Source organism: Equus caballus, chromosome 12, assembly GCF_041296265.1.
Source record: "Equus caballus isolate H_3958 breed thoroughbred chromosome 12, TB-T2T, whole genome shotgun sequence".
In the NCBI taxonomy this organism is placed as follows: Eukaryota; Metazoa; Chordata; class Mammalia; order Perissodactyla; family Equidae; genus Equus; species Equus caballus.
In genome coordinates, this window is record NC_091695.1 from 15,295,857 (window position 1) to 15,310,090 (window position 14,234).

A 14,234-nucleotide genomic window follows, 5' to 3' on the forward strand; every position below is an offset into this window, starting at 1 on the left:
TCTAGATCTAAAGGATAAGTTCCCCCATCATGTTGTTTTCTACATACCCTACATTGAAATTAGCATCAATCTGTCTCTAGAATCTTAAAAGAAACCTGCTGGAGGCAAAGGGAGGACCTCTGCAGATTGGGAGTGATGCATGTGTTCTTATAGCTACAGTCACTACCTTTGGGACATGAACCCTAGAGACCACCCATTGCCCCATTCTCTTGAGGTCATTAAATAAACAATTAAAATTAATCACCTTTCTCTAACATAATTCTTGCATTCTAGAAAACCTGGAGCAGCATAAGGGGTATTTCACATGAAAATTTATAAGGTCAGTTCCCCCAGGCCCCTAATTAGTCCCATACCTCATACAACTACCAAAATTATGTAATTATAAACGTCCTCATTATCGAGTATTAACTGAGTGACTACTATATGGCAAGCATAACTGTCTGCCTCCATATCATCCACTCTCACCATACTGGAGATCTTCTAGGTCATCTTGATGCCTTCAGAGTTAAATCAGAAATATTTACAAATTTAATATTAAGTTGGGGAAATTATGCAGTCCCTTTTAAATCTTTGTTCTGTTCTATTACCCTTGCCCCAGCTAGTCTGACCTCTTTCCTTCTGTTCCTTGCCTTCTGTTTCTAGAAAATATTGTATATTCCTTACTTATGGTCTTTTCTGCCAGTTTTTTCCCCCTACCTTGGAATGCTTTCCCTTAAGTTTTTGTTCAAATGGACCTTTCAGTGGAAACTTCCGTGAACATACTATTATACGGCAGGGGCTACTCCACTATCCACTTTAATGTTTAAAGTACTTAACAAGCTTCAAATATATTTTTAATCTTTATTTATTGCAGTTATTATATATTGTTTGTTTCTCCCTGCTAGAATAAAAATTCCAGAGAAAAAGAAAAGCAGAGAATGTGTTCACTTATATATTCTAAACTCCTACATCAATTGATTAACATAAAGTAAGTGTACCAAGAATCTTACTGAATAATAAACATGACCTTCCAAGGAACTTGGAATAGAGCCAAACTTTCCAGAACTATGAGGAATTTAAGATCAGACAGGAGATAGTTCACAAAGAACAATAAGGATGTTTTAGAAGTGATTATTGAAACTTGGCGGTCAAAATAAAACAAAATAAGACAAACCAAAACAAGTGTCCACTCTGCTGAATTTTCTATCTCTAGTCTGAAACCAGGGAAATAAGGTTGAGTACATAATGAGGATATGTAATTACTCATTCATTCATTCTTTCAATAAATATTTATTAGAGGTTTACCCTAAGCTAGGTGCTATCTTAGGCATTGGAGAAGAAGAGCAAGAATGTCCATTTTTCAACAAATTTAATTTAATGGGGAATAAAAAATAAATATGCAATGATTTTCCAGTAATTATAAATGCAAAAAAATATATAATTGAAGGTTTCATTTTAAATAGGGAGGTCAGACAAGACTATAGTGAGGTGGTATTTGAGTGTGGACCATTTCCAAGTGAGAAAGCAAATTATGCAAATAACTGAGGGAAGAGCGTTGAATTTGAGACAAAGGGAATAGCAAATACAATTGATTTTCAAATCGACAGTCAGCTTTTTTCATGCATCTCAATAATTCTGCAGTTTGCAGTAGTGTCCTATGTTTTCTAAACCCCTTTTGCAACAAATGTAACTTGGATATTTCAGCATGATATTATTTATGGCAGAAAGAAAAAAGGAAGCTTATCTGGGTATATCAATTGGTGGTCCTTTAAAGCTGTATTTGTGCCACTGTGTTGGTACTTTTTAGAACAACAACAAAATATGAGATGGCACTAGTTGAGTACTTTTGTGGTACATTTTCTTTAAGAAATTGTCCTTAAATAATTTCAGCTCTACTGAAATAATCTGGGATGATAAAACCAAAAGAGGTTTATCAATGTAGTTTTAAAACTTTGTCTTTTAAAGACATTCAAGGAAATAAAAAGTACTTCCACCAATGTTACAAGCGACAAGACAATCAACTATAAGAACTACATTGCTACACTGCTTCTCTTTCCTGTCCCAAATGCATTTTTGGCCAAAAGTCCTGTGTGCAGCCTGGAAAGCAAGACTATGTGTAGTGTTCTTTGTCCTGAAAGGTAAAGACATTTTAGGGACAGTGAGTCCCTGACTTCCCATCCACTTGCTAACAGTACTAAGTCATTAACAGGAGTTTATAAAAAATGTAACCATCGATAAAATAAGCATTAGAATAAACACTCATGCCAAAATTGCATCTAACAAAATAACATATTGTTATATAATTTAATACCAAACTCACTTTAAATTTCCCCAGTTGTCTCAAAGATATATTTGTACAGTTAGTTTGAATCAAGAAGCAAACAAATTTGGTTGTTATAACTAAAATTTTTTTATTATGTAACAGTTCCATGTATTCTGTAGCATTATGTTCTGTGTAGTGTGTAACAGTTTTGAGTGTGTGTTCATGTACATGTATGTGCGTTCAGGTAATTTTTTGGAAAAATTGGACCATCTGTATTTTTCTTATTGCTTTATTTGTCATCATTTGACTTGTTCCTGCACCAATTCCTTTAAACTGGTACATCAAGAAGCTTTATTAGTTTAGATTCACTCTTTTAGTTTCCTTTAGGCAAGAATTCTTCATAGGTGGTTGTGACTATTGCCAGTTGCATCAAATTGTGACATACGTGTTAACTAGTTGTCCACTTTTAGTGCTGCTAAGTCTGATCTGTGGATTCAGGCAGTGTCAGGTTGATTACTTCCTTTAAACATTTCCCACCAACTTTTCACTTGATGACTTTAATAGTCTCCAAGGTACTAGAGTGAAAGGACACTAGATTTAGAGTTAACAGAGTTGAGTTCCTGTCTTAAATTAATCATTTCAGTCAATTCTAGGCTAGTTTCTTGAATCTCTGTGTCATCATCTACGCAATAGATGTAACTGTTCTTGCCCAATATACTTCTCAGCATAAGCTGATTGTTAGAAAGCCCAAGATTGTGGATTCATAGAATTTGCAGAACCCAAGGAATGAAAGTATCAGAAGAGTATCATCCCCCCTTTTATCACATAGCATATCCATCTGTATCTCCCAAAAAATACGCAATGCTTCAGTGACATACAACACAAATAACTTCAAGGGAATTCAGTTTACCGATTCAAAATATGCTGACATCAGTCACCAAAAATACCTCATGCGAATATGTGCTGTAGGTTTTAGAAGACTCTGTTTCCACTGCTTTTAAGATTAAAAACATCTTTTGAGATTGGTTCAGAAAACAGGACTTTTGTGTCAATTAATTTCTGGAAGGCATCCTTCGCATCTTTATTCCTCAAGCTATAGATCGGAGCGTTCAACATGAGGTTGACCATTGTGTAAAATACAGAGGCCACTTTGACAATTTGCCAAGAGTTTTTGGAGTTTTCCATCTACAGACAGCTGTAGAGTTAACATGGCCCTAAGAAAAACTTTAAAGAAATACTTTTATCCATCCCATGGGAATGTGAATTGTTTATTATTTTTTTAATTAAAAAGCAAAGTAAAATAATACAGTTGCCAAATAAATGATAGAATACTATATTCCATAAGCCACATGCATCTGTTCAAGGGCTACTATTTGGTTGAGTTTTCCATAGTCTACAGTCATTCTCCAAGATCCGTCTGGTTTCCTTCTGCGTGATGAAGTCTTCTTAAGATTTTTTTTTACTGTAAATGCACTGAAGATATTCCTTTAACTTTTTTTGTCTGAAAATACTTTGTTCCCTCTATATCTTTAAAGAATAATTCTTAGGCACAGGATCATAGTTCTACAGTTATTTCCTTCACTCGTTGTCTTCTACCTTCCATTGTTCACTGGAGAGTCTGTTATGGTCTTCTGCTTCAGGTAGGTTAGGGAAGATCACTGCAGACCAACAATTCCATGAAATAACTTTGTTTAAAAAATTAATTGCAAAAATTATTTTTTACAGAGAGAAATAGAAGCAATTAGGACTAGATTATTAAAATTTCAGAGTGGAAAGAGGCCTTCCTTGGTGAGCTGGCAGTCACCAGCTGTTTCCTTCACTGTACACATTTTCTGATTTTGGGAACAGGCTGAGTTTCAGGTTTGGCACTTGCAGAGGGACATTGCTGAGAAAACAAAGAATCCAGCAGTGCTTTGTGGACACACAAGAATTTATTGATAAATTGAAAACTAAAGAAACCAAAAAGACATGACCAGTTTTTCCACCAGGGCATTTGTTTTATTCTAGGAAGCATGGGGGGTTGGGAATCTGAACCAGAAAGGCAGAATCAAATGTCCTACAGAAATGTCATGGTGCTTAGGAAAAAAAAATCTAAATAGAGAATCAAGACCTTCCGAAAAAGCTTGACCATCTCTCCCTCACGATATTCGTCTAGCTATTAAGCTGCATGGGGTAGCAGGAGAGTGCGTTAAACTCAAACTTCAGAGGGTAGAGCTCAATCATTAACAACCTTTCAGATCTGAGGGAGACACACATCTGTCAGGTCTCAATCAAAACCCCAGCCAAGTCAAGGACTACAGAAGACCATAGGATGGCTGAGTCATGAGAAAACGTTTTCCTCTAGCCTGCTGATTTTAATGGCTTCTTTACTAATCTCTGGAAGATCTATTTCCTCCTTTTTATCCCAGCAATCCTTCCAGTACATTTAAGACAAGTCACCGTTCTAATTTCTCTCTTTTAAAAACCAAGAATAGCTGTTTTCTTTTCCTGACCAGACAATGACTCACATATACAGGGTCTGTTTTTCTCAGAATTAACAGCAATTTGAAATCCATTTTTTTATGGACAAACTGAATTCTCACCTTGAATCTCAAAGGGACAATTACATAAGAGGACAATTATACCTCATTACTACAATTCTCAAAGGCTTAGTAACATAAATATTATGAGAATGCCATCAGTCACAATGCAGGAGAATATCTGCATGCATTAACAAGTATATGTATATTGTACCATAATTTATTTGGCTATGTGTAAGTTTATATAAGCTTGTGTGTATATATAAATACTTCTCTATGTTAAGAGACAAGATCTTTCCATATCACTTCTGCCATTTCCTATTTATCCTTGATAGGTCTATGGAAACAGCTCTTCATGGATGAGAATCCACCTCTTCTAGGAAAATCACTTTTTGGTTTTTTTTGTTTGTTGGTTTGTTTCAGTTTTTTTTGAGGAAGACTGGCCCTGAGCTAACATCCATGCCCATCTTCCTCCACTTTATATGTGGGACACCTCCCACAGTATGGCGTGCCAAGTGGTGCCGTGTCCGCACCCAAGATCCAAACCAGCGAACCCTGGGCTGCCAAAGCAGAATGTGTGAACTTAACCACTGCTCCACCAGGCCAGCCCTTAGGAAAATCACTTTTTAAAGGAACAAAGTCCAAAAAGCTCATACAAGGACAAAAATACCCACATGCATCACTCTCCTTACACTTTTCTCTTTCCTATATTACTGCATATGCCAGAAGAACAATTTTCTCCTAAGTTAAAATATTGGATTTCATTTCTCATGGGTGAACATCTAGGAAAGGAATTGTTGAGTTGTATGGGAAATGTTTGTACAACTTCATAAAATATAGCTAAACTGTTTTCAAAGTCATTTTACCTTTTACTACCATCTGAAATGTATGAGCATTCCTCTTGCTCCACATTTTCACCAGTATTTGGTATTTCAGTCGTATTCATTTTAGCGATTTAGCTAGTATGCAATGGTGTCTTACTGTGGTTTTAAAAAGAACTTCATTGATGACTAATGATGTTTAGTATCTTTTTATGTGTTTATAGATGATTTGTATATCTCGTTTTGTCAAGTGCTAAAATATTTCACTGATTCTTTAAGGACATTGTTTGTCTTCTTGTTTTGAGTATAAACAGTTTTTCATGTGTTCTACAGACAAACTTTCTGTCAAACACATATACTGCAAATATTTACCAACAGTCTGTGGCTTACATTTTCATTTTCTTAATGGTGTCTTTCACCATTAGGAAACTTTTACCATGAGTTTTTAACATTAATGAAGTTTCTTTTATCATTTAAAAAATAATTTTCTTGAAGAAGATTAGCCCTGAGCTGGCATCTGTGCCAATCTTCCTCTATTTTTCTGTATGTGGGACAGCTCCACAGCGTGACTGGTAAGTGGAGTAGGTCCATGACTGGGATCTGAACCAGCAAACCCAGGCTGCCTAAGCGGAGTACATGGAACTGTAACCACTCGGCCACAGGGGCAGGCCCTTATCAATTTTTGGATGGTCCATCCTTTCTGTGTTTCATCTAAAAAAATTCCTGCCACAAACTCCAGAATATTGTTCTGTTTTGTACTAAAATTTTGTAGTTTGATTTTTGTGTTTAGGACTATGATCCAGTTCCTCTAATTCAAGTTAATAGTTGTGTATGATGTGCGGTAAAAGTTAAGGCTCATTTATCCATATGGATATCCAATTATCTCAGCACTATTTGCTGAAAATTATCTCTCCATTGAACTATATTGGCATTGGATTATCATGGAAATTTAGATGACCACATATGCTTGAGCCCTTTTTGGGACTCTATTACTCTAATATCCTACTGCCTTTATTACTTTTTTTTTTGGAATAAAGTATGAATTTAGGGAACATAGAGCAATATTTAATTTTACTTACTAGTCAGCAAGCTATAATTTTCATGAATAAAAGTGAGTTTCTGCCATTCCATACGATAAAAAACAAGCGATTGGTTACTGTACAAGATACAGTGAGCTTAAGCATTTATTAAAGCCATCTCTGAAGTATGAGCTTCCTGATTACAATTCAAAGGAGCTATTCTAGATCTGCACATACTTGATGAACTGAGAATTAGTTGTACTTAGGAAACACACATCTATAATTACACTATATGATAAAGCATTGAAAAATATTTTATAAATATTACAAAATATAGTTCACAAATTTTATTTTCTAAAATTTTGGTTTGCACATGGTTTAGAGCTTTTTCACTAATAATTAATGAATGCAAAAATTCATACTCATAAAATGTGCTGCCACAGATATATTAACTAATAGCTTGTTGAATGAATAGTTGGAATTATCAATTGCACTATAAGAGTTGAACAATCTGTAGCATAGCAAATCAAATTTTTCAGAAATAAAATAATGAATCTAACAATATTATATTGAGTGACAAAGCAATTTTGTGACCACTAATTTTCTGAATGTGTCTTTCACATCTTTGTTCCTAAGGTTGTAGATCAAAGGATTCAGCATAGGAATCACCACTGTAAAACACAGAAGCCACTTTAACTACGAGCCAAGAAGTTTTAGGATTAGGGATACAGTAAAGGAAAAGAATGGTTCCATGGAAGATGGTGATGGCTGTCAGATGGGAGGCACAGGTGGAGAAAATTTTCTGGCGCCCAGAAGGCATCCTCATAACAGTGATAAAAATGAGTATATAGGACAGCAGAATAATCATCAGACTGCTCCCCTCATTAAATATGGCAATAATAAAACACAGCATCTGGCTGATATGGGGATCTGAGCAGGAGACAGAAACAATTACAGAGTAGTCACAGATAAAATTATTTATGATGCTAGACTCACAATAGGATAATGCAAGAAGAAAATATGTGAGTGTCAGGGTACACACTATACCCCATGAGTAAGACCCAGCCACCAGAAGCACACAAAGCTTCTGGGACATAATAGTGGTATAGAGTAAGGGGTTACAAACTGCCACAAAACGATCATAGGCCATCGCTGCTAACATGAACGTTTCTGTTACAGCAAATATGCAAGCAAAACAAAATTGTAGAATGCAACCAGAGAAAGGGATGGTTCTGTCTTCTGCAATCAAGTTCTCCAACAGTTTAGGTGTAACTATGGTAGAATAACAGAAATCTACAAAGGACAAGTGACTAAGAAAAAAGTACATGATCGTGTGGAGTTTTGGATTGATCTTGATGATTATTATCATGCCTAAATTCCCCACGACAGTGACTGTGTAGGTAGACAAGAAAACCAGGAAGAGTGGAATCTGGAGTTCTGGATATTCTGAAAAACCCAGGAGAATAAAAGTAGGTATGATACTTTGATTTCCTTTGGATAACATCATGATTCCTGTTGAGTAAAGAATCAAAAGTCATTCCTAAAAATACAACTGAATACAGGAAGAAACAGAGAGAAGAAAGAGGCTTCCTATTTGTCTGTGAAGTTTGTACAGAACAGTGATTCTCAAAGTATAGTTCCCAACCAGCAGCAAGAACACCTGACAATTTGTTAGGGGTGCAAATTCTCTAGCCACATCACCAACTTCCTGAATCAAAAACTCTAGTATGGGGACCACAGTTTGTGATTTAACCACCCCTCGAGGTGATTTTGGATTTTGATGCATGCTAAATTACGAGAATCATTGTTATAGAAAATGTATAGTAATAATCCTATTGTTTAAAATTCAGCTCTTGTTAGTATTATTAATATAGAATTGAAATATAAATTTAGAGCGTGAAAGAAATTATTAAAAAACCCAAAACTTAGAGAGGCAGAACAGAAGCACAGAGCACCTTGTTACGGTTCTAAGAATCACACTAAGGATCAAGGAGATCACTTGGTATTGCAAGTGGTGCCACATAAATCTTAGTATTAATTATTTTTATGTGTTTGACATTTTCTAGACATAATACAGAATGAAATACCCATAGAATTTAGGAGTTGGAATAAATCTTAAAATGCATCCTGTTTGTGCCTTCCACATGATGCTTGAGAATTGAAGATAATTTCATCCATGAAATGATTATATGGCCTCCATCAAAACCTCCATTAATGGTACACTGCCTCCTGGGGTAATTTTGTGGCTCTTTTATTGACATTTTGCATGACATTTATTATTTTATTAAAGTTATTTAATTATATTTTCATTAACTATTTATTAATGTGCTTTTAGGTCATCTATTTTGATATATGTTTTAAAAATTATACGCATATATTTAAATATATAAACTGTATATATTTTTTTTGAGAAGTGTCTTATATTCACCAACAATAGTTCGATACAAAATATGTTCTACAATCCAATGAAAATAACACATTTTCTTAACCCCTCTGAGAGGTAAGCCCTCTCTTATGAGGAGGCAAACTTGGAGACGATAAGGAAGTGAGAGCAGTGAGACAATAAAATGAAGGGCCCCAAGATATAGACATGAGGCTGCAGTGGAATTAGATGAATGATCTGTCCCATCCTCTTAGCTTTGTCTGGAGCAAGTGTCAGCCTCCAGACTTAGCTCCATGATCACCTACTTTTACATGTGCTACAAGCAACCCCGGATATAAAGCATCTATCATCAGCATCTTTTTTCCAGTAGCAAATGGGACTTGTTGGATACACTGTAAATATCCATTATTGTTCAGTCGATTTTAATAAGTAAGTCTCCTTCAACATTTGAATGTATTAGGAAAATCCTGGCATATTAAAGAGATTACTATTCCTGCTCTGGCTTATTGGCAAACTTCCTAGGTCAGTAACAAAAAGATACTCAGGAAAAGACTTGGTCCTCGAACTCTAGCAATTTCAAATAATTTTGGTGAAAATCAATAGATTAGGATTAGGTTTGTACTCAAATTGAAACTAGGCCTATAACATTTCAAAAATCAACCTATATCCCATAAATTTTCTGTGACTTCACTATTGCTCACTGCTGCCAGTTTCTGTGATACAAAATTTAATTATCAGAAACACTTCATTGCCCTGTTAGTGACAATTAAAATGTCTCTGACCATGGGGCCAGCCCAGTGGCATAGTGGTTAAGTTTGTGCACTCTGCTTCAGCAGCCCAAGGTTTGTGGGTTTGGATCCTGGGTGGAGACCTAAATGTCACTTATTAAGCAAGGCTGCGGCAGCATCTCACATACTAAATAGAGGAAGATTGGCACACATGTTAGGTCAGCGACAAACTTCCTCAAGCAAAAAGAAGAAGATTGGCAACAGATGTTAGCTCAGGGCCAATCTTCCTCACCAAAAAATAAGTATCTGAGCATAAGAAGAGTCATTTATAATTTTTGGAATAATCTACATGAGCTGTAGCTCCATATTTTCCACCTAAAGGGAAAGATACCAAAAGAGAAATGAATTGACCTGAAACCAGAGATCTTGATATCTTTTGATCATTAATGAACCTCAGGCATTTTTCTTCTCAGTAATCAAACATTCTGTAAGATAGCAACAGGCTTGAAGTTCGTAACAAAAGTGGCAGTATATTTTAATGAGTATGCCAGTAAAATGGCATTGTACTTTCAAGACATAGGAAATCTCAGAGAATACACAGAAAAAGCTGAAATCATAGTACAAACTCTGCCACTTATGTATGTCTCTATGACAGTGGAGTTATAAACTATAGAAAATTATAACTGAAGTAATCCTCGGTGGGCCATGAATCATACAGTTAGTAGAAACACTGTCTCTTGCGTCATTATGGTAGATGCATTTTCTTCTAAATCATTAGGGATAATTACGTCTTCACATCTATTCCATTAATTGCTTGTAGATATTAAATTATTGAAATAATACAAATTGATTGTATGATATTCTGCTATTAGATATTCAATCCTTCATGTTTCAAAGGAGGTACAGTCTTCATTAATCTCTTATTAAATTTAAAGAAACTAGACTTTGAACTGTGTCAAATAACCACAAAATCATTTAAAGTTTTTGCTCCCTATGGCAACTACGTGGTCTGACCCTCTGTCAGCTTCTTAAGCAGTTGTAATTCTCTCCATTTAATCATTGCATATCATACAAATCTTAACACACGGAAAACTACCTAAATTTTCACCAAATGTTTTTGAACTGAAATGAAATAGCTCATGACTATCACCAACTATTATGTTAACAGGTAGTATCTTTTTATTCAAAACTCTTGGGATGAGAAAGGTAGTGAGGGAGGAGAAAATAGAGGTAGAGGAAAGAGAGGTCGAAGACACTGGCAAGAGAAGTAGAAGACAATGGGACACAGTTTTATTTACAACTCTTCTTAGGTACTGAGAGAGCTCAAGACAGAACTTCAGTGCTCAGATTTGAAAAAGCAGCATACTCAAGGGAAAAGTCCAAGTTCAGCGTAAAAGGGCATGAGTTTGGGTCATTTGCAAAATGTAATTACAAGTCTTCTTAGTTTGCTCATTGGAAAACAAAGGGTTTGAACTAGACATTGTCAGAATCCTTTTCAGTCCAACTATCTATGATACTATTAGTGCAGATCCACCTTATACTATTCTGCAGACAATTTTATTTTCTTTATTCATATTTTTATAATTAAATAAAATTTTCCATACTTATCACTATTACTTTAAAAAAGCTAGCCAGCGGTAATGGGATTTGATAATTATGGAGACCAAATATTGACTATAAGTTTCTCATTCAGTGTGTACCTATTTAAGATTCTCTCTCAAAGAGAGAGAGCACAGCACTGTGGGGAGTAATGTGGACTCTGGAGCTGCACGTTTTGTGTTGGAATCCAAGCTTTGACACCTACTATCCAGGTGACCTTGGGCAACTTAATAAACCTCTCTGTGCCTCAGTTTCATCATATTTAGAATGGAGATACCAATTATGTCTACTCTTTTGGATTGTTGCTTCATTACAAGTAAAGTGTCTAGAACAGGGTAAGTGCCTGGCATCTGATAAAGGCTCAACGGATGACAGCTATTATTAATGTTCTTGAGTTCTTCACTATGAACATTGTATCAGAACAAGACATCTGGATCTTTGTCAATTTGATAAGAATTATAGACATACTGCAGGATAAAAAAATATTATATCTATAGTTTATGAATCCCAATTGGGGCATAAGATAAGATGGTATGTCTTAGGAATTATCTATTTTGTTATGTATGAGTAGTAAGATTTACCTATTCATGTAAGTGTTTTGACTAGATGTATTTTAACCAGAAGCAAGCAGAATACCAGAAAAAAAGTAGAAAAGAAAAGAAAAGAAGGATCAAATCAGGAAGTACAAATTATATTTAAGAAACGGATATCCATATGTGATAATAATATTAATGTGATAATTAAGTGAGGTCATAGTCTTTAAAAACATCTTCACAAATACTTCCTTTAGTGAGCAAGTGCTGAAGGCCCCAACTCCTTGAGGCTCCCAGGCGTTCCTCAGGAGGCTTTGTACGAAGCCATACCAAATAAACAGCACATTGTAGTAGAAGGAAATTCTAGAGGTAAAAAAAGCATTGCTCTCTCACTCTACGTCTGATGGTTATGACAAAATGAGAAGACATGACAAATAACAAGAGAGAAGAATTGTATAACTATAAATACAAACCCAAACTTTCAGGTTATTCACTGCTCAAAAAAATCACACAATTACTAAACCTCAAATATAGACGAGTTGATTCCCTTCATATGGATTTGGTGGGGGGAGGACTTGTGCAGGAAAGTCTGAGCTTTCTTTAGAAGCCCACAGTGAGGAGCATTCCACAGGGTCACTCACATCACTGCTCGCACTCAATTCAGAAGTTCTGTCATTGCTGAAGCTGTGGATTGATAAAGGCTCACCTGCTGAAGAACATAAGGGTAGGTCATCTATATCCAATTAATTCTTTTCACTCCTTACTTTCTGCAGAATCTAGTGCTCTTACTCTTATTAATCATCAATATAGAATTTCACCAGGATGAATCTTCTATCAGCCAGGTAAATTATTTACATGGGAAAATGAGTTATATAAACTATTCTCCACAGTGTATGACATCAAAATTTGATACCATAAAAACTAAAAGATAGTATTACTAGGCTTTCAAGTTAAACCAGTAACTTAACACTTCTCTATTTTAAGAAGATAATTTATCATAGTTTCTTAAGAATATGTTTTTGAAAAAATACAAATTAAAATCCTAAGGTAGAAAACTACTATAGTACTTTATAACTACAGTTTTATGCCTTGTTAAGTAACAGTAAGCAAGGTCCTTCCCCGAACATGGGTTTATTTATGAATATGTGTAAACATGGTTGCTGTGATAATTTTAAAAGCTTCACACATAACAATTCTTATCAAGCCCCCAGAACAAAATAGCCTTTCATTCCTTTATATTCTAACGCACGATATATCATTTTAAATTCTCTAATAAAACTATCTAAAAGTAATTATAAATATAAACATATCACATAAAATATAACAGCCCGTGAACCTAAATTATAGATCCATTAGTGTATGTGTAATCAATTACCTGTTTCTCTTTGTGATTTGGCAAAATGGACAATGAACATCAGTCAGGTTGTAATACCAAAAACAAATACATTTGGTATATTCTGGTTAATTTCTATGTTTTGCTAGCTTACTTTACTAAATTCAGACCTCCTCCAATGAAAATATATGACGTTTAAGGCTTGACTATATTTAAATATATATATAAATTAAATATATGAATTTTCAATGAATATCCCTTGTTGTTTGTTACAAGAACTCACCTCTTGCGTTTTTTTCCTCAGTCTTCAAAATCAGTGCTTCCCTCCTTCACATGAGGTAACTGTATATACCTCATGTATCTATGTGTTACCATAGAATACATAATAACGTATGGCTGATCAGTGGTTCTAGAAATAGTTTCAAGTGGCCACATTTTCCATATTTCCACGCAGGCTACCCATCATCTGAAAGTTTTAGATAAATGTAGGAGTATTCAGTGTGGATGCCTAGAATAGAAAGACACAAATACAACATAAATATTTACTGTGCAAAGATAATTAAACATTCTCACCTGCTGGGAAAATTTCTTCAAAGAAAAACAAAGCTGATATATTCTCATGACTATGTAGAAACTGACCTAATTAGTGGAAATTAACTTGGGCAAGCCCATTATTTGACAAAACAAAAATCCCCCAAATTTAAAAACACTGAAATTGGTTGTTTCTATGTATCTCTTCTCAGTTAATTACCAAAAGGTACTTTACTTTGTTGATTTAGGATGACATTCATGTCTCTGACCATTAATGTATCTCTGTACCTAACAAGGCAAATGTTGAGATTTGACTTCCTAGAATAGCCAATGACTGAGCACTCCCCCTGATAATAGTAAAGCCCTTTAGCCTTTCAATCATTCAAACAGCTTATCCCTAAGGCGTCTTCCTCCCTAATTAAAAACATGTCTCTACCTCTCTCCAACTTCATCCCAGGAAACTGGGAACTTCCCTAAACTTCTATAAGCAATGAGGGATATCTATGAAAAGGAAAATATAACAAGA

General features: G+C 35.0%; 1 protein-coding gene across 1 annotated transcript; it reads right to left on the reverse strand.

Annotated features, from left to right (window-relative positions):
* Positions 1 to 7,232: 7,232 nt before the first annotated feature.
* LOC138916801 (olfactory receptor 5D13-like) lies at positions 7,233 to 8,108 on the reverse strand. The gene has a single exon (XM_070230414.1). It carries the CDS (start codon positions 8,106 to 8,108, stop codon positions 7,233 to 7,235), a length of 876 nt encoding a protein of 291 aa, XP_070086515.1.
* Positions 8,109 to 14,234: the final 6,126 nt, after the last annotated feature.

Coding starts and splice junctions, on each gene's coding strand:
- LOC138916801 (XM_070230414.1), bottom strand. CDS start 8,108: ATGATGTTATCCAAAGGAAATCAAAGTATCATACCTACTTTTATTCTC.